Genomic DNA, 22137 nt, shown 5'->3' with positions numbered 1-22137 from the left:
TTTTATTTTTTTCCTGTTTTTATTATTCATTTGCTTATTGCCAATCAAACAATCAAGGTCAGGTGCCAGAAATGCTTTATTGTTTTGTCCTCCTGGGGGCGCATGTCTTTTTTTTTTTTAATTCAATTGACAGCTGCTTTATAATTTAGTGATCTATTATTTTGAATATACTGAGTAAATGGTTAAATCGACTTGTTGATTATTCTGTTACAAAAGCAAATGTATTTCTCAAATATGTAACGTTTCGTGGCACATAACGCGAGTTTTGAATGCTCTGTGACTGTTTTGATGAGGATGATGAGTGACGGCTCTTTAATAAGGACCTCCTCGTGCGCGAACGAATCACGTGTCCCTGTACGCCAGCTGCACCTTCGCGAGTTACCGGCAAGTGGAGTGTGTGTTGATGTTGTAAACCGGTAACGGGGCGTCCCGCGGAGGGCTTCCCATCGCAACAGGAGTGTATAAAATCAATGAAGATGACACGCCGTTGAACACACCGGAAAGATGCAGGGCTTGAGTTTGCTTCTGTTCATAACGGTGGCTAGCGATGCAACGACTGACCTTTACGTGACAGCAGCATCGCTGCAGCCAGAGCTGGGGGTAAGCGCCGCACCTGCCGTCACATCCCCCGTCGCCTCCCGCTATATTCCTGAAGAGTACGGGCATCCCGGGATTGCGCTCGCCCGGTCTGCGGAGGAACCGGCGGCGCCGAGCGCGGAGGACGGAGAGTCGTCTCACCAGCACGGAGGAGGAGGTTACAAGATAGTGCAGTGGGAATGGAGCTACGTGCAGACACCTTACATTATCGCCAGCTGGCTTTTAGTGGCCAGTGTGGCGAAAATACGTAAGTTCTGTTATAATAATATAAGTTTTCGCGCACCAAACGAGTTGTTTTGACTGTTAAACAGACGCTACCTCTGGCCGTTTGGCGGATAGTGTGGAAACTTGACTTTGTCGAGGACGTAAATATATGTAGTGCGTTTTATTAAAGCGCGGCGCGGTGCGGCGTGTTCCGCAGATGGCCGTAAAACGGTGCGTAAAAAGCGAAAGGCACCTGCGCTTCCCTTCCGCTGGCAGACGCTGGTGGTTGCCATGGCAATAAAGCCCATACATTTCCTCAGGGAAATTTTGATACAGTAATAAAAAAGGGGCTTTTAGCTGCACAGGAGATAAGCAAACTGCGTTTAAGAGACTGCGCTGTAGGCCCACTTTGCGGTAGTGATGGGTTTCTGTGTGTACCTGTAACTCTTGATTGTTGTTTATTGCAATCGGTGCTGTAACACCCCGCGAGATATTTCTGTGCGCTGCGAGCTCACAGTGTCCCCGCCGGTCCGGCACCTTTCCAAAAGGCGCGAGTCTCCGCGGACAGTAACGGCGTGCTCTGATTGGCTATGACTCATCATCTTTCCATCCTCAGTCTCACGCTGTGTTCTGCTGGTGATGATGGGACGTTCGGTTCTTGTCCGCGAATCGGTTCTTTCGAACTGTTTGTTACGAAGAACACTTTAAAAAGCGATTCAGTTGTTCTTGTACCTCATGACATCATCATAAGGCAGGTGGCATATTGTTGTAAAACGTAGACACATAGCTATTTATTGCTTTTTATTACGTTTTTTTAATCAAGATGCATATGTAGCTAACATATTGCCCCATTTCAGTTTGTTGCAGACTTTGCAGCCGTGCAACAACCTAGAGCCTCATTTAGAGCCTAAATATAATTTGCATTTACAATACTAAAATTAATTTGTCTCTTGGCTGAAGCGGTTTTTGCATTTTTGTAAATAAAATTTCTGTATTAAAGGGATTTAAAAAAAGAAAGAAAAAAAGAAATGTTTTTTTACTCACCCTCATGTTTTTCCAAACCTGTATTATCCTCTTTCTTCTGTTGAACACAAAGGCATATATTATCTTTTTATTCATCCATATGGAAATCAGTGGGGACCGGCAACTGTTTGGTACCCAGCATTCTTCAAAATATCATCATCTGTGTTCAACAGAAGAAAGAAACTCATGCAGCTGAGGAACAACTAGTGAGTAAATGAAGACAGAAGTTTGATCTCTTTAAAACCAGCACTGCTTTGCAAGTGTATGAATAAAACTTTCATACCATCAACTTATTTCCAGTACGTTTAACTTGCAATATTGCAGCTATTTGGTTAATATTTTTTCGCCAAAATCGATTAGTCAAATGCTACTACAGTCGTCACAAGATGATTCTTGTTGGTGAGTTGTCTTTTCATTCAACTGATTCACTGAAAATATCCAACTCATAGGAAAGATTTCTTTATGTGAGAGGTCTGTTGTGTTCAGTTGTGCTGCAGTAAGTAGTAAATTGAGAGCTCACAGTGCCAAACGTACATTATAAAAATATCTTAGGAACACAGGAGAATTCTCAGTTGTGCATGAAAAACATGACATGTTGTACAGTAATGGTTACAATCAACTTGCAGATTAAATAATGATTTGAGGACAAAATGGTTAACAGAAAAACTCACTGTACATTTTGTGGTGTAGTTTATTCGTGAAAATGCTAGCATATATAGTACATACACAAAATGCACTGCCTCCTGTATTTGCATGTGTGGGTGTCTCTCAGGCGTCTCTCCAGCTTGTATTTTTGGCTAAGACGTGCAGTTATATTAGATCATTTAGTTCTGGTAGCTCAATCATCTGTTTCTCCATGATTCAATTGCCACGGTAACACCATCAAAGTTCACTCTGAATATTTATCTTGCATCTAGAGAAAGTAGCACTATCTGAAGCACCTGCGCACAGTGTTCAGCTGACTTTAAGTGACATTGGCAAGTATAATTTATGGGGTCCCCCATTCAAAAGTTTGGGATCTGTATTTGTTTTTGAAATGAAGTATCTTATGCTCTTCTGTAATTTTGAGCAAATAAATAAAAAATATTACTATTGTGAAATATTAGTAACATTTAAATATCTTTTTCAGATTTTTAAATATATTTTAAACTGTAATTTATACCTGTGGTGCCAAAGCTGAATTTTCAGCAGCCATTACTCCAGTCTTCAGTGTCACACGATCCTTCAGAAATCAGTCTGATGCTGATGAAAACAGTTTTGCTGCTTAATACTTTCTTAATATTCTTTGATAAAAGTTCAGTAGAACACCATTTATCTGAAATAGAAATAATTTGTAACTTTTACTGTCTCTTTTGATAACTTTCATGATATAACAAAAAACTTTAATTTATGCTCATCTATTGCCAATGCCAGTTATTGACACTGTCTGCCCATTAGTTCAGCTACAGACAAAAACAAACAATAAAATTCATGTAATAATGATTTGTCCTGTCACTTTCACACTCTCATTTTTCAGAGTATTCTCCGTTCAGAACACACACTTTTCAAACATCCATTCTCACAGTTGTAGCGTCTGAGTCATGGGGTTTTATACAAAGCACAATCCCATTACACACACACACACTTTAATTTAATGATAGAAGTGTTCTAATGTTAATAAGGGTAATCGAAGGGGGACAGCACTCTACTCTATATTCCTAATTAGCTGTGCAAAAGTTCTCTCTCTGCCTGTCCCTGAAAATAAAGGGCATCGGTTTAATTGGATTTAATATTCTTTCATCATGGTTGTAATTATATGTGGACTGATTATTAAAAGCTTATGTCAAGTAATAATTTCAAAGCAGGAGGTCTTGTGATAGAAATGATTAAGCAGTAGCCAGCATCATATTCACATGTATGAAGGTCTTTTCTATTACAATAGTAACAGGTTGGAGTGGCATGCACACAGGTGTCAGTATGAATGAGTAGCACTGTGAATTTGATGTCTATATCTAGGCTTTTTTTGTTGTTGTTTAGTGTTTGTGTGTACACACATGCATGTGTTTGTGCAGATGCCTAGTTTGCTTTTTTTGGTTGTACGTCAGTGTTTTTCTGTCCTTGTGCGAATGACTCATGGTGAGCGATGATTGTTATGTTTCTTGGCAGAGGTGTGCAGTGTGTTCTCCTCCTCCACGAAATCACTCGGATCGTGGAAACATTAATAATTGGTGCCATTAGAATCTCTCGTTATGCTGTAATGTGTTGTGATTTTACACACTGGCATTTCATGAGGACTACTTTTGTAAATGGAGGTCGGTGTGTGTGTAATAAGGTTTATGAATCATCATTATTTTCATTAAAATATCCCCATTCTTTATATAACTAAACTTCTTATAATCTATTAAATTCCCTTTTGTCCATGTAAACACTACTTGTGGTTTATTATGTGAAGCATAGTCCTACACCTCACGTTTCAGGGTCCTGATCCAGCCGTCTCCTAATTCATGATGAAGATGAGGAACCAGGAACCTGAGTTATTGCGGTGTGATTGTTCCGCTTCTGATAATCACTTGTACGGTCATTTGATATGTCTGACTTGTGAATGGAAACTGGTCATACTGAATTTCCCAGTGGAAATATTGTGATGAATTCTTGCAGCTGCTCCGTGGAGTAAGGTTGTGCATTTTACTGGTGAAGTGAGTATGCCATCACCTTGTTCAATTTTTGGCCGTTTGTTTCGCTTGTGTATATTATACTTCTTTTTTGAAGCTGCAGTTTGAGACTGTTGTTTTTGTGACAGCATGCTGGCACACTTACTGTCCCACTGTGACTCACTATTTGTCACTGTAAGGCATTGTACGTTAGAGTGGTGTTGAGTAACAATTCATCTGAAACCACGGTATGGAATTACAGCAGCCGCAACTTTTAAACTACTCTTTAAATGAGGCTTGTTGTCTGCTGTGGGCCATGAAGCTTTTAGCTTTTAGCTTTTTGCATGCTGTTTGGTTCGTTTGATTATTTTATGCATTTGGATGCTTATAAAATTGGCACGTGTGCATCTTGAATCAAATATTGCAGTGATGTTTGATTGATAACCACATAACATAATACAATTACTATGCACTATACTATATAATTACTACAGTGCAGTACATGAATGCAGTGTGCTGTATTTACATTATGTGCAAAATCCAATTCAAGTCTGTTTGAAAGGGGTGAAATTTAATATACAGCTATAGTGATATTTACATTTTCAATGACACTGAATAGCAACATAATATCTCAATCCATTTTACCTTTGTTTCTCTGTTTTCTCTATAATCTTCAGTATTCCACTTCTCTCAGCGTTTCACCACAGCGGTCCCGGAGAGCTGTATGCTGATTCTGCTGGGTCTGGTTCTGGGTGCAGTGGTTCTTATCGCCAGCAAGAAGCAGCCGTATCAACTGGACCCAGGACTTTTTTTCCTCTTTCTCCTGCCAACTATAGTGGGGGATGCTGGGTATTTTATGCCAGCACGGCTCTTTTTCGACAACCTGGGTGCCATTTTGATGTATGCTGTGGTAGGCACGTTGTGGAATGCCTTCTGCACTGGATTCTGTCTCTATGGAGTCAAGATGGCAGGGGCCATAGGTGAGTTATGGGGTGTCAGTTCAAACTAATAGAACCAAATATGACACTTCTTATATGATCATACAGTGCTTTAGCCATGTAGGCATGTTTTGGATTTTTTTTATTAAGAGAAATGAGTGGGTAAGCATATTAAAAAAAAATTAATCTTGAATAATTTTTTGATTCCAGACATTTCAAGAACTGCATGTTCCTCAATAAAAACAAGCATTGCTGAGGGGACAAATTAAAATAAGAAATATTATGTTTATATTTTTTAGCATCTTAATTAAGACTCTTAAACCCTTCTTGGAAGTTTATGGGTTTCCCCCTAGTGGGCCCTGACCCCGCTTGCTTTAATAAATACCATAAGCTATTAAAGGCCTTTTGGTACTGTGATTTTACTTCAATTGCTTATTTCATTTAGAAAACACTGACAACTGCAAGATAAAAGATGGGAATGTTCAATAAAGGATTCAGTTTATTAATAATAATTATCACCACAATTTTATCACAGAGTTGTCTAGTTCATAAGTCTTAGCTCATCCAATCATGTTTCATATTGTGAGTTTTTTTTTTTCAATACAAGTCATCACTGCCTTAAAATTGTTGATCCAAGTAGCCCATATGACTTATGTGGTGTAAGGATGTTTTAGTTCAAGAAACCTATTAAGTAAACCTTTAGATGTTACTTTCATCCAAGGCAACATTCAGTACTCTTAGCACAAGGACATTCACACATCAAGTGCTTTGCTCAAGTGCACTAAAGTGAATCGCCACTTGCAATGTTTGAAGCTACCATCATAGATCTTTAACTACTACACCACACCATCAGGGTGGTACTACAGTCAGTTTGGTTGTAATTATTGACTGGAGCTTGTTTTTGTAATGTGTTTGTGTGCAGATGAAAAAGTAAATGCAGGTTTGATGGATTTCTTGTTGTTTGGAGCTCTGATCTCGGCTGTGGATCCTGTGGCAGTGATCGCTGTGTTTGAAGAAGTCCATGTGAATGAGACACTCTTCATCATTGTCTTTGGCGAGTCACTGGTCAATGATGCTGTCACTGTGGTGAGTCTGGATTTTTTTAGTATGACTCTTGTTTTCTTCGATCCTTTACTTATAATAAACAAATTACTTTTACTAAATAAGCATGGGCAATGTGACGCAATGTGGTCAGCACCGTGAGAGAAAATACACTAGTACCATTTAAAAGTTTGAGGTCAGTAAGCTTTTTTTTTTGGAAAGTCTCCTATGCTACTCCAGTCTTCAGTGTCACATGATCCTTCAGAAATGATTGTAATATGCTCATTTGCTGTTTCCTATTATTATCAATGTTGAAAACATGTTTTTTTCAGTGTGCTTTGAAGCATTGAAAGTTAAAAAGAATAGAATTTATTAAAATAAAAATATTTTGTAACAACATAAAATACTTTTTCTGTCCATTTGATAGTAATTATTTTTGATATTAAATAATGCACACTAGCAGAATGAAAGTATTAATTAAAAAAAAAAAAAGATGTGTAGTGCCACACTCAATCCTGGCATGACTGATATTGGAGTGTTTTGATATACCTACTTACTCTAATTATTTTCCTGTGGACATACGAGAGTTAAGGTTAGCTTGGGGATTTAAAAGGCTCAGGAAGAGCTCAAGGCAGATGAGGAAAATCTCTCCATCCTTCTGTGTTCTGTCTGTTCAGTCGCATCTCTGTTGTTATGGTAACATTACACCAGAACCCTCTGCTGTGGTGCTGACATGATTATGTTATAAAACATAACCAAAAGTCATTTACTTGCTCTGGAGAAGCAAATCGATAGTAAATGACTTAGGCTATGACATTTCCACTGAATTATCCATCCCATTTCTTTGTATTTTTTAAAATAATGACTCTGAGGTCATACAGTAGCTGCTGGTTAGAGATAAATTGATTTAGTGTTAATTGTATGTGATATAGAATATCAAGCTCTTGCTCGTGTAGTCTTGACTTTGTGTTGACTGTATGCAAGTCTGCCCCTTTAGTTTTATAGCTATCACACTTGTTGACCCATATGTAAAGGATTACGCCCAGTAAACCTTCATCACTAAACACACTCCCCACATACTTCACCTCAATCTACCCTACAACGTCAGCCTCACTCCATCTGGAATGTGAAAGCATGGATGTATCCATCCATTCCAGAATGCCATGCCAAGATTATTCATCTGGGTCTGTATGTTTATGCTTGAATACACAGGCTATATGATGAAGAGTAGTAACAGATTTACTCCGTAACGGAATCATGTAGTGAAATAGTTTTGAGTTGCTCTTTTATAGGTCGATTGTGACTGTTGTAGAAATGCATCCTGCACAAAGGGTGAATCAAAGATTATGAATTAGCAGATCGGATAGAAACAGAGACTCTTATGTGCGTTCAACTTTTTTCACACAGAATGATCTAAAATCAGAATTGACATTTTATTTTTATCTCTTAAAGGGATAGTTCACCCCAAAAAATGACAATTTTGTCATTTACTTTGTTCCAAAACTGTACGACTTTCTTTCTTCTGTGGGATATAGAAGATATTTTGAGAAATGTCTCTTTTTTTGTGCATATACAATGGAAGCCAGTTGGCAGCACCAATTGTTTGTAAAATTTTTGAAGAATGTTTTCTTCTTTAGTGTCTCACAGAAGACAGAAAGTCTTACAGGTTTGGAACAACATGAGGGTGAATAAATGATGACAGAATTATTCTTTTTTGGTGAACTATCCCTTTAAATGGCATTAAATAACAGCTTTTCTCAGCCATAATAATTATCTTTTGTTCTCTTCATGTCACTGCTCTTTGAGCTGGGTTGTTACAAGATTTCTATTGTAAGTCTCCTTTTTAGAAGCTTAGTTGTAAAGTTACCACAGTCACATTCTAGGGATTTTCCCCTTATGAGCAGGTTCTCACCAGGCTTCAGTGTAGAAGTGGCAGTAGGTTATAGTGTGATTGTGTGTGTTTTACTGGAAGGTCACTTAGCAATTGAGGACAGGCTATTTGGAATGCATACCTTCTGAATACATACCAATAAATGTATTCATGAATCCGAGAACTGCCTTCTCAATTTATAGAAAGTGTCTAAAACAAGCGGAAACCACTTAAACTTTAGAGGCTGTTACTGAAAATCCAGCTTTGACTTTGCAGTCAGACTAATCTGTTGTTGATTAGACACTTGTTGTTATTGATAGGCACCGAATAACAGATTGAAAAACATCTTGTTAACAAATGGCAATGGGAATTACTTATGGTGAACAGATGCAGCCTCTTTTTATTACAATCATTATCAAAGTCACACCATAACACCTTGTTCATTTAGTGAAAAGGAGGAGTGAACAGACTTGAGTCAAATGCAGGGCTTGTTCTCTTGTGCTACTGGTCTAATGGCCACATCGTAAGACAGGTTTATTATTCGAGGCAATCATGAGCTATTTGAGATGGACAAAGCTCTTCACAAAATTGCACATCTTCAGTTTGGCTGCTGAGCTGCATATTAACTCAGCTGATGTGTTCAATAGGAAATCTTATATTGCTATTACGGGGAACAATTTCAAATGCACTTTCAGTCTGTCCATGCACTTGCTCCATTAGCTTTGAATGTTAGTGTTGACTACATACATACATACATTAATTAAGGTAACACTTTAGCTTAGGGATTAGTTCTCACTATTAACTAGTTGCTTATTAGCATGCATATTACTAGCAAACTGGCTGTTTATTAGTCCATATAAAGCATATATTAATGCCTTATTCTGCTTGACCTTATTTTACATCCCTTACCCTGTACCTAAACCGAACAACTACCTTACTAACTGTTAATAATAAGCAGCAAACTAGGAGTTTATTCAGGCAAAAGTCATAGTTAATAGTTACCAGTGTGAACAAAATTAATACTTCATTTAGTAAGGATGCATTAAAATGATTTAAAGAAATATAATTGCAGTTTCCATAGAAATATTAAGCAGCACCACTGTTTTCAACATTGATAATAATTAGAAATGTTTCTTAAACCAAAAATCAGCATATTAGAATGCTTTCTGAAGGATCATGTGACACTGAAGACTGGAGTAATGGCTGCTGTAAATTTATAGGAATAGATTTCAGTTAGATAATAATTATTTGAAATTGTAATAATATTTAACAATATTACTGTTGTCTATATTTTTTATCAAATACATGCAGCCTTGGTGAGCATAATTTAAAATTTTAGATTTAACAATTTAAAAAAATCTTACCAGCCCCAAATTTTGGAATGTTGTTATCATTTAAAGGTATGTTTTTGTTTTTTAATGTTTCAATGTCTATTTTATTTTTATTTTTTAGATTTATAGATTGGCAAAGGATAAATTTGTAGCCTAATTCACTCAACAGGTCTTATATAAAGTGTACATATCCTTTGTGGAAGTGGGACCAGGAAATGTTCACACTGCAGACTATTTTAAAGGAATTGGTAAGTACAAAATGCATCAGTTGTTTCTTTCACACCCAGTTGTCGAGTGAGTCATTTTTATTTTTATTTTTTTAATTCTTCATCTTATATGCAATTATTCCAGCATCCTTCCTCATTGTCAGTATTGGAGGGACTTTGGTTGGTCTCATCTTTGCCGTTATTCTGGCCTTCGTCACTCGTTTTACGAAGAAAGTGCGCATCATAGAGCCACTGTTCATCTTCCTGTTGGTTTACCTGGCCTACCTGACGGCAGAACTCTTCTCTCTGTCTGCCATTCTATCGTGAGTATTGCCACTGCTCATCTGAATAATTTGACTTATTTGAAAACGAGTCTCTGCATAGATGTAAACTGCATCTTTATTGACACTGTGGCCAGGGAATAAGTCAAATAATATACAGTCATATAAATACAACTGAAAATGTGAAATGAAGAAAGATTTGTGTGAGCATAGGTGATAGAAAATATCATTAGCTTAGTATAAAAAAACAGAAGTCAATGGAAGGTTCCCATCATGATAGAAAAATAACAGTGTCTGTGCAGCTCTGTGATAAACGCTGTAGTGGCTGACATTTAAAACGGTGAGAAGTTAAATGACAGTATTAATGCAGAGAGTGGGAATGATTCATGCATAAGAGTACTACAGCAAAAGAGAGAGAGGAATATATGAGCATAACAGAGAAAGGAGAGCGAAAACATCAGGGTCAGGGATAAATGATACATTGAATGAAAACTGGTGAGTGTGTTTGTTTATATGAGCTGTATATGAATATTTCCACCACCAATTTGAAGATTGTTTCAGATTGTTTTCAAACCGTTTGTGCTGACCCGTAAATCTCAGTAGTTTCTTTGGCGGTCATAAATCAGATAATGAGATTATGAGCAGAGGAATTAGATTATTAACCCATTTTAGTATTGCTCAGCATAGCATTAGAGCAGATTTTAAGATGCAGAGTCATGCTCGAATACAGCATGCCTTAAGGACAGGAATCAGTAGTACAAGATATGCAAGTAATGATTTTTCTGAGATAAGTAATGATTTCTCTGGCATGTAGTTCAAAGTAAAGGCCTGTCTGTCTGATTTTATAAGTACATAATAATGCAGTGCTTGGAGCGCCCCCTGATGGCTCGTCATCACACATACTGCACAAGGTGGTATTGAGTAAGAACTACACTAAGCCATAGTAGGATTTAAAGATAATGGGAAAAGGTCATGTGAAACTGGATGACATAAATATGTTCTCATCAATAAAATTCGCTGTTCTGTGGGTAATGCAGAGTGACTTATGTAACACGGCACTATGAGCAAAGCATAATTCCTGTCTGAAGCACTAGTTTATGTATATGGAATGGAAATATGGAGATATCTCGTATCTCTGTCTAAATATAGACATCAATCCAAAGGTACAAAGGTCTGAAATAATTTATATGAACATTAACAACCTCCCTGTTAAACTCTAAACTCAGTTATATTTATGTATTCATATTTTTTATTTAAATAAAAATACATCTATTGTATTCTATCATCATTATATAACATATGTGCCTCTTCATGGCATTGTTGATTGATAACAGGATGACTTTCTGTGGCATTGGCTGCAACAAGTATGTGGAAGCAAATATATCCCAGAAGTCCCGGACCACCGTGAAGTACACCATGAAAACCCTGGCCAGCATCGCAGAGACGATCATCTTCATCTTTTTGGGTATCTCAGCTGTGGACAAGTCCAAATGGGCCTGGGACACTGGCCTTGTCGTCAGCACACTCATATTTATCTTAGTCTTCAGGGCCATGGGTGAGAGAGAGTCTATTCTATTCTATTCTATTCTATTCTATGAAATTCAAAAAACGTGGTAGTCACATTGTATTGTTGGTACACTTTGGTTACTGAAGTTAAAAACAAAAATTTTGCTTCACAGTTAACTTTCACTTTGGTTTTGGCACTTTGGCTCATTTATATTGCTAAACCACGAATGCTGAAAATGTATCATGTACATGATTTTCATTTAACTTCTTTAGTCATTTATAATGGGTTGAGATGCCGAATTAATCATTGCACTAAACATTTACTATGGCCTCAGCTGTAACAGTTGACATATGTATTTGCTCAACATGTCATTTGCAGGTGTTGTAGGGCAGACTTGGTTCCTGAACTGGTTCAGACTGGTTCCCCTGGACAAGATTGATCAAGTGGTGATGTCATACGGTGGTCTCCGAGGTGCTGTGGCTTTTGCTCTGGTGGTACTTTTAGATAAAGAACGGGTGAAGGCTAAAGACTACTTTGTGGCAACAACCATAGTTGTGGTTTTCTTCACAGTCATGTTTCAGGTAACTGATTTATTTTTTCTGTATTCCTGCCAATTCATGTTTTCCCTCTCCATTCACCTTTACAGAATCATTAGGTGTTGTTCTGTTTCATCTTTCCTCAGGCTCTGATTATTATTATTACTTGTTTGTATGTGTGTGTGTTGGTAGCATGCAGGTAATTGCCTTGCAGGGATGACATTTCCCCACTGCTGTGTCAAATTGCTGTTATTTCCAAAGCTGGTCTGACACAGAGATGCTAATTATGATGAATGGAGTGATGATTTTGAAGGTGCTGTCTATTTGTGTGTGTGTGTGTGTGATGTGCCCATCTGGCCAGTGCCAGGCTTTTTACCTTATTCCAATCTCATCCATTATTTAAGGCTGGAGAATCTCTGAAGTGTCTAGGCGTGTTGTCATATCCAACATGCCTCAGTATATCTGACTGCTGAAATCATTAGGATATACTGCCAAGCTTTGGTTAGGAACTCATCTGTCAATAGATCCCAAAAATATGCATGCTGGTTAGACAAGTCTGCCTTTTTTTGTTTTTTGGTATTTAAAACATTAAATACATATGTATAATACATATATAAATAATATAAATGTTAACACTGTCAGTCTGGGGATAAGTGGTTCAGGTTTTTCAGCAAATCTATCTGCAGGTTACATTGATATGCTAGCACTATACACTGTAAAAAGTGATAAGTTGACTTAACTTTAAAAAAAAATGCCTTAAAATTATTAAGTAAATAATAATAATATATATATTTTTTTTTTTAATTAAGTGAATTGTCAAGAAATAGTAAGAGCAGTATTTATAGTAGTGTGATACAATTCCAAATTCAGCCACTTTTTTATGAGTGAGTCATTTGAATCATTCATTCAACCAATTCATTTGAAAACAGTTGCAGAATTTACAACCTCATACTTAGCACACTGTTATTACTTTTTTGCCTTATACCAATATGGTAAAAATGGTAAGAGTACAAGTACAATTAAATGCTTTTTTAATTTCACTCAAGCATTTTTGTTGGCTAGGTAATTTTAGGACTTTTTTTTTTTTTTTTTGTAACATTTTTGACGTAGTGTCTGTGTCTGTAGTCCTGTACTTTAAGTAAGTTTTTCAGTATATTTAACACCCCTGTCATCCAGGAACTAAACTTGAATGAGCAAGTCATTCACTTAAACAATTTGTTCAAAGACAGCGATTCACACGTAACATCGATTATGTTTGTGCTTCATTTAAACCTTTCATTGGTGGAGCAAAAAAAAAAAAAATGCTCAAAATATCTGGCGATATAAGTTAATAAGTATTAACTTCTTGTTTATTTAAACTGTTGCATAAATGCAATATTACATTGGCGATCACGCTGTTGGTCTAAATTCATTATTCGGCCACATGGCTGCTGATTTTCTAAAAACAGCATTTTTGCTAATGTGATACCGCTTAATTAGGTAAACAATTTATTTAAAAGACTGACTTGGTGCTGCTACTAGAAATATGAGCTGTGATATTGAGTTGAGAATTTGGAGGTTTCCTTCTCTCTGATTTGTTGACGTTTTCCTATTCTTTCCTCCCAGGGTTTAACCATCAAGCCTTTAGTGAAATGGCTGAAAGTGCCTCGCAGCACAAACCGAAAACCCACCATTAACGAAGAGATCCATGAGCGTGTGAGTCAATATCACTTCCAATACTCTCCTGCCTCTTTTCTGTCTCTGTTTCTCATCACCTGTCTCCCTCTGTCCCTGCATGACTGCCTGTGGTGAAATGTGTGAGTGGTGAAGCTGACCTTGCTGTCTGTGCAGTGCGTGTGATTTGACGACTGAAACAGCAGCATTGCGACAGACAGACTGACGTTAGACTCTTCATTCCGATGAATTAATCATCAGAGCTCTTTTTTGCCTTTCCACAAATAGATGTGCACACATAGGCAGAGGTCACACAGCCCCTTGCCATTTACCTCATCCTCTTTCTGAAGGCCTTACACACCCTGCTGCTGCGTGCACACTCTGGGACTCAAGGCTACCTGCTGAGCACTCTAAAACCTGTGCTAAAGATAGACTGTAGTGTAGCTGAGCTGGCAGAAGAGTACAAAATAATATAGGAGAGATTCTGAGACAATAAAGGAGAACAGAAGAGATATTCTCTTGGAAAGCAGCAGCTTCTGAAACTCAGAACATTTAGAGTTGTATTCACCTTATGTGCCACAGCCATTTTTAGAATTTAGTTTGAACTTCCTTTTTTGTAACTTTTTTTTTTCTTTCTTTTTTACATTTTATGGCATCGCTGTGAAAGAGTAAGCTGGAGAAGTGCATTTACTTGTTGTTATCATGATTATTATAATGTTTGAGGTGGATGTCATAACAAATGTCGGTAACTGGAAAGATTTCAAAACAAGCGGTTTGTTCATAAATCCATAAGATTTGATCTTCATGCTGTGAACATACTGATATGAATTTGTGCTCATGAATTTCCAACAAACAACATTAAGTAATTAAAATATTGTTCGCATCGTGTTATTTACGCATTGTGTTACAGGTATTGAGCAGATTTTATCATCTGAAACTGAGAAAGGGGAGGGGGATTACCGCTGTACAGCATTTAATACATAAACACATACATGTGAAACTATTATCAGTTCATTTTTATAAATTCAATGCTAAACGATTTTACATAAATTAAGCATTTCAAAAATATGAGGTTTAATTATTATAAATTAATTATAAAAAGTGCAAGACTTTTGACATGAAATTGCATGTATAATAATATAAGCTGTCACAGCTTCGAATTTCATGTTATTTGCACATTTTAACACAGTTTCTTAACAAGCTGTTAACAAGCTATTAATAACCTAAAAATGTAAGCAAATTACACGGTTAACAATTAAATGCATATTTCATGTCAGTAATATTTCATGACACAAAACATGAAACGGCACAGTGCTGAAAAAGGACGGGCTAAATAAGGTGAATAGACCAACCAGATTCATTGAACTTTCAACACTGAACTGCTCCCCAGTTGCCAATATCTAGTTACTTTACAAGGAGATATTTTGGAAAATGTCCATAGATTTTATACAAATCTGCACCTAAAAATCCTATATGATTTTATTTCTATAATATATTTCTAATATAATTTTATTTTTCTGTATGTCTGTCCCTTATCTCCTTTCAAATATGTTTATTATTTATGTTTTGTTTTTTTAAATTCTTCCTTATTTTTGCTATCAAAATAGCCTTGGATGCTGACATGAAATAAACAACCTAATAAATGTAAATGCATAGATAAAGATAATTCAAATGAAATGGCCATAAATAACTTGTCTGTTCTTCTGTCTTCAGGCCTTTGACCACATTCTGACAGCTGTGGAGGACATTGCTGGTTTGAATGGATACCATCACTGGAGGGACAAGTGAGTGGCACTTAAGAAATGTGCTCAGTGAAAATACAAGAGCTAAAAAGAATTGTTGTTTTTTATCCTTTAGGTGGGAGCAATTTGACAAGAACTATTTGAGTAAGTTGCTGTTGAGAAAGTCTGTGTACCATAAGAGTGAACTGTGGGAGGCCTATCAGAAAATCAACATCAGAGATGCCATTAGTGTCATTGATCAGGTAAAAGCCTTAATGTAGAAATGTATCTGGTATACAGTTTGTTTATCAGCATTCATTTGAAAAGAAATTGTATTAGATTTGGGATTTGCTTGTCCTGTCGTTAAAAAAAGTAGAATGGAACTATCACATTCTTTGGACACGGTGCTGAAACGGTTGTCATGTATGGTGCTGCGTTTCTGCATTTGGACATGCAGTATCTCACCATGGTCCTTTATTGTAAGGGTTTCCATGCTGTATTATAATTGTTGACCGCTAGATGGTGCCCACACTCAAGAAATCAGTACTAGGTAAAAACCTCACTGCTGTGCAATACAACAATAAACTGCTCTAAAACCACTTATATTTTCATCTGCTTCCACTCTGTAAAAGTGTTTATTCATTCAGATTTACTCACATCATAACCAAGATTTTCAATAGATTTTCATTTCTAACTTTTTGAATGAACATTAACTATTGTAGCAATGTCAGTTAATGTTCTTAATAAAAGCTATTCTAGAGTTTTTTAGGCTGGAGGGTTTCTGGGTTGGGTGAGAGTCTGGTTGGGGGTCTCTGGGCCTTTAAAGGCTGAAAGCCCCTGGATTATGGCATTGAGCAGAGGAAGCACTGAGATCTTTTCTCAGGCGCAAGAGTCGTTTGAGAAGAGCAGAGGATAATTCCTCTCTTTGTTAGTTACCCTGACGCCACTGTGTCTCTGCCAGTACTGGCCCTTTGAAGGCATCTGATACCTGTCAGCTCCAACATCAAACCTATCTACAAAAATACTCAGAGATGGTATCATACAGAGAGAGAGAGAGAGAGAGAGAGAGAAAGAAAGAAGGGCTTCCAGTAGAGTGATGTAATGTATTTAAATATGAATGTGTTGAAATGCACGTCATAATTGTTACACACTTCCCATTTGATTTGTTTTAGTTGATTTATAATTTGTCTTTAGTCATGTTAGATTCACCTTTTAAGTAATTTGTTTCTTTCTACCGAGCAGAAAGAAACAATGCATCTGATCAGAAAAGTTTTAGAATACCTGGAACGTTATTAGTCACGCAGCACTTTTGTCCTCAAGCGAGATCATTTCCTGTACCCTTGAGTTTCATACAGCTTGGCTTCCTGAGAGGAGTTATCAAGCTAATATTAGCACAAGATTGAGAGATAGAAAACCTCTGTTCTTTTTCAGACCACCCAGTGAAAGAGGCACAGAATCACTCTTTTAATATGGGCAGGGTAAAAACTAATGTATCAAACAAAACATGAATTTAAACATTTTAAAAAAAGAGTTGTACATTTGTCACATTTCTGCATGTATTTTCCACAGGTTTGTACTTAATTACTCTGTGTATATTTTTAATGAGCTATGAGGTCATATGTAAGAGTGCAGACCAGACAGTGTTTAAACATCATGCTTATCCACATCGAGAATGATTAGTCAACCACGTGCCAGAGTAATTTGTGGTAAGACTGACCATCTATACGGAGAATGGAAAACATAGATTTTTGTCAGGAGCAAAATTAACTGAATCATTGAAAATGAATGCACACTGAAGTTGTAAGTGCACTTTGCAATATGGCTGTATTGTGCATTATTTTCAGTAACAGAAGAACTGGAACTACTTGATAGCTAGGCAGTCATAGAACATTAATCAATAATCTACTGTATGTGTCTGCCAGAATCAGAATCAAGCATAGAATTAGTATTTGATTCTAGGGAATTTCTCTGTCTCTCTCTCAGGGTGGGAATGTGTTGACCTCTGCTAGACTCTCTCTGCCTTCCATGGCCAGCAGAACCTCTTTTCCAGAGGTCACAAATGTTACCAACTACCTGTGAGTATGTGAATATGTTTGTGTTTCAGGACATTGAAAAAATATTTTCTTAATCAGTTGTTATCTTGTTGTCCAGTAAAAACATTTTATTGTCCCTAAAATGAGATAAATATACACCACTGAATACACACTACCATTCCAAGGTTTTATGTCAGTAAGAACTGTAATTTTATGAAATATCATTACAATTTAAAATAACTTCTTTCTATATTTTAAAATGTATTCCTGGGATGGCAAAGATGAATTTTTTTTCGCAGTCTGAATGTTTTACTCTAGTCTTCAGTGTCACATGATCCTTCAGAAATCATTCTAATATGCTGACTTGATGCTTAAGAAACATTTTTTTATTATTAGTGTTGAATTCTATTTTTCGGGAAATTATACTTTTTTCAGTTCTTTTGCAAATGCTATTTTTATCTTGTCTTAAGTGTTAAGTGTAACAAACGAATTAGAGAGTTATGTTAAAACTGTGTTATGTGAAAGTTATGTTAAAACATTGGGGTTAAAAACTTTAAAATACAGTTGGTGGATGATCCCCCTCAGATTTTGTGTGACTCTGGTTGTTTTATTATAGCTGGTGACATAGGGAGACATTTTGTGCATGTCTGTGGCGTAAGTATACATGTTTACATGCATGTTGGTTCCTGTAACTATCTGTGTCTCTGTGTGTGTGTGATCCCTCAGGAGAGAAAATGGCAGTGGGGTGTGTCTAGACCTCCAGGTGATTGACACAGTGCCAGGAGCCAAGATAGAGGAAGAGCTAGAGACACATCATGTACTTGCTGGAAACCTCTACAAACCCAGGAGACGGGTACAGAACCTGCCACACACACACACACACACACACTCTCACTGTGAAGAGCTCTGGAGCATTATATTGCATCAGTGAAATGGGTGACAATTTGTATGATGTGTTTGCTTCTGTTGACCCGTCTTTCTCTATTCCTGCAGTATCAGTCCCACTACAGTCGCCACTTCATGACAGTGGGTGAAAAAGAGAGACAGGACAGGGAGGTGTTCCAGAGGAATATGCGCAACCGTCTGGAGTCCTTTAAATCCACCCGCTACAAGCGCCACAAGAAGGACCGCAGTCAGAAAAAGGCAAGGGCTCAAAACTGCAGCAAAACACACTTATGTTGAGTTAGGTGGACCTGAGGAAGGCCAAGGCTAAGATAGACGTGTGTGTGTGTGTGTGTAAGGTCAGCTGCCCAAAGGCAATGTAGAGACACGAGTAATGTTTGTGTGTGTGTGTGTGTGTGTGTGTAAATAGCTTATTAAGCTATGATGATTAAGATAAGTTTACTTTATTTGTTTTCCCACACACACTTTAAAATTTTGATAATGTTGTTTTGCAGCGGAAAGGGTCAGATGCTAAAGAGCAAGACACCAATGACAAACCCCGCCGAAATGTCAGCTGGCAGGACAAAGGTTGGTTGTCAGATTAACTGTTAATTAAGCTATGTTCTGCTACTTGTGCATTGTGGGTAATATGTTTTTGCACACGTCTTCAGACCCAGCTGTGGTTCCAGTGGCACCTGAGGAGGATAAACATGACCCTTCTGAACCAGATAAAGATGATGATGTAGGCATCACTTTTGTGGCTCGCAAAGCCCCAGAAACACCAAAGGAGAGACCAAAATCAGGTGAGATATGAATACAATTTTGGTAAGACAATATGAGAACACTTCTATATCTTCTTGTGTTGCTTTCTGTTCTTTCAGTACCAGCTGCACTGGATGTTTGTCAGAGCCCAGTCGTAGCCCCTCCATCGCCAACATGTGGAGAGAAAAACCTGCCGTGGAAAAGTGGCATGGGTTCCCTCCCTCCATGTGTGTCCGTGGAGGCAACTAAAATTATCCCTATAGACCTGCAGCAGGCTTGGAACCAGAGCATCTCCTCTCTGGAGAGCCTGGCTTCTCCTCCAGCACCTCCGGAGCCTCAGCACCCACGTGTTAGCGCCCTCTCGAGGCTGGGAGGACCCCTGCGGACCCCAGTGAAGGGAAAAAGTAGTGGTGGTGGTGCGGGATCAGGTAGTAATACAGGTTCCCCAAGTTCAGGGCAGTTCAAGTTCCCTGCAGGGAAGGAGGAAGAGGAGGAAGATGCCCTCTCTCAGCAGCAGCAGGAAATGCAGCCGCTAATGTCGTTTTTGAGGCCGCCGCCACCACCTCCTCCACCACCTGCCGCGCAATCCGCCGGAAAGAAAAGGAATCCTTGTGTTTATCTTAGAAGTCTGGTGACAGTGCCACCTTCTGGTGCGGAGCCACAAAGCAGGAGGCCGACCCAGCTGTAAAATCTCCCTCTTTCCTGTTTTATCTATTTAGGACCCTCAATCACCTTACTGAAGACATTTACCTCCTCAGGCCAGACTCTGTTTTTTAGAAAGTCAGTAAATTCCTTTCTAAGAGACTGTTAATTTAATTTTCTTTTTTAGCGCTAAAAGGTTACATGGGTTTAGAAATGGTTGGTAGAGTTTGCTGAGGGTCCATTCCTTTGTGTACAGGGCAGTTCCTTTCACATTTCCTTTTTTTTTTCTTAGTTTGAAGTGATCCGCCCTGTATTATGTACCTCTGCATATGTGATTGTCAAAATGTACAACTACTGAACATATATAAGGCTCAACCACATTCCAAGGGCCTACTGGGTGTGACTGTCAAACAGTGTTTTTTCACTCGCATGAAAGAAAAGAAAATCACTTCATGGTTACTCATAACCTCACAGCTTTAATCTTTAATCAGCCAATCCATCTTAAAACAAAAATGAGTAATACTGAGGTCTTCCCTTTTCAGACTGGGATGACAAAGTAACACATTACAGAAAGCACATGAGGTTAGAGTCACACCTCTTCAATCAGAGCCATTATCTCTCAGTGGGTTATAAATATGCATAACAACCCACAGCATTGGGTGACAAAAAACCCATGATGGTTGTCATCAGGAGCATTTATGCTGTGTACAGGACATATAAGCTTCTATGCAGTACATTACCTGTTCTTTGTTGTGTTTGGGCAAAAAAGCAAGGTGTGTTAATTTATTTTGTATTTATGCATCATCTTCATGCCTTTAATGCTTTTGCTTTCTGAATAACAGGGTTTTGTGAATCTGCATTTTAGTCTACAAAGCTATATTCATAGCTTTTTTAATAACCAAAGTGTATAATGTTAATGTTTAATGTCATTTTTGCCCATCATTAATTATGACACTATATTTATAATCATGAATAATTAATTAAGGATCATCCAAATTTTATGTGCTTAATCAGTAGTAGGGGCCTGGAAAACTGTCGCCATGTAAATTGTGTGCCTAATAATACTGTAGGTCTGATGTGATGCAAAATGTCTACAGAAATAATTTACAGAGACAATGCACAGACTCATCTATATAATCGAATGCACTTATTTTAATGAGGTTTAGCACGATCAGCCGTATGCAGGCACAATGACTTGAAGATGGATGTACATTTTTTTTCTAAATATGTCGACTCTCAGTCTGTTGCGCCATACCACATCTTCATCCTTTAAGTTTTTTACTGTACCATACAATGGAACAGAGTTTAGATTTTGCACTTTATATTGAACACCATTTAGCCCAATTGTACCTATGGTGTTGTTGAAGCTGCTTGTCCCATTGTTTTGTATTGCTGTGTAATTCTTTGTATGTACATGTACTGACGATTGTTGTGCCTTGAGAGAGACAGTGGTAGATGTTGAGAAAGAGGGCTTGTTGATCTTTATTGTGCCTGTAAACAGTATGGAGTGGTTTAGTGCTACTGTATGTTGTCTTACTTGAACTTGTCGTGTTCAGAAATGTTGCCCCAGTCATTTGACCCCATTGAAATTGAACTGGAATTAAATTATCCATCCATTAAATTTAAATGAAATTTCAATCTCTTTTCTCCCATATGCGTTTATTTTTGTAGGCATCTAGGTATCTGTGTGCCAAATATTTACTTTGAATAGGAATAAATTTAACATAAGAGAGGACAGCGCTTTTGAATGACACTATAGTGTTTGTCTCATCATTTCATGTTAATTTACCTTTCTAATGTTTAGACAAAAACATATCATTTATATATTCCAGACTGTGTCATATTTAGCTGGTCTCAGCTGGCTTTTCATCCATTTTAGGTAGACCCTCAGGAGGCCCAGTGAAGGGAACCTTTTGGTGAATAATGAAGTTATATTCCCCCTTCAACCCAGGAGTCCCTGTGGTTTAGGCAGGGCTTCCCTAGACTGCCCTCAAAAGACTACAGCGCATTTATGTGCTAATGTGCCATTTTCTCTTCCTCAATCCCTGAAACAGATCTCAGCCAGCGATGAAGTCACCGGCGAGAGAACAAAAGTTAGATTTGAATGTGGAGACTTTAAACTGATTCCACCAAGTGATTTTCCCACCTGACTAAATATCAGGGTTTTCTGTTGTTGCCCCTCAGAAGTAATCTTGAGATTTCTATGGTCATGCTCATAAATAACTGTTTCTAAGGGCACTTTAGGCCTTTTGTTGAGTTTTAGAAATGAAACTACAAATT

At 37.7% G+C, this 22137-nt stretch overlaps 1 protein-coding gene across 1 annotated transcript; it reads left to right on the top strand.

The window, feature by feature from the left end:
- The first annotated feature begins 130 nt into the window (after positions 1-130).
- Positions 131-21589, top strand: slc9a5 (solute carrier family 9 member A5). Its single transcript, XM_058780755.1, has 16 exons — positions 131-844; positions 5132-5434; positions 6315-6478; positions 9804-9882; positions 9986-10163; positions 11456-11676; positions 12007-12209; positions 13770-13859; positions 15531-15601; positions 15675-15801; positions 17522-17613; positions 18298-18424; positions 18565-18714; positions 18969-19041; positions 19125-19256; positions 19335-21589. Exons 1-16 carry the CDS (start codon positions 505-507, stop codon positions 19901-19903), a joined length of 2919 nt encoding a protein of 972 aa, XP_058636738.1. The 5' UTR covers positions 131-504; the 3' UTR covers positions 19904-21589.
- The last annotated feature ends 548 nt before the right edge of the window (positions 21590-22137 follow it).

This window comes from Onychostoma macrolepis, chromosome 07 (genome assembly GCF_012432095.1).
Source record: "Onychostoma macrolepis isolate SWU-2019 chromosome 07, ASM1243209v1, whole genome shotgun sequence".
Lineage (NCBI taxonomy): Eukaryota > Metazoa > Chordata > Actinopteri > Cypriniformes > Cyprinidae > Onychostoma > Onychostoma macrolepis.
Note: the sequence above shows the minus strand (reverse complement) of the source record. Positions and strands in the feature narration are given on the sequence as shown.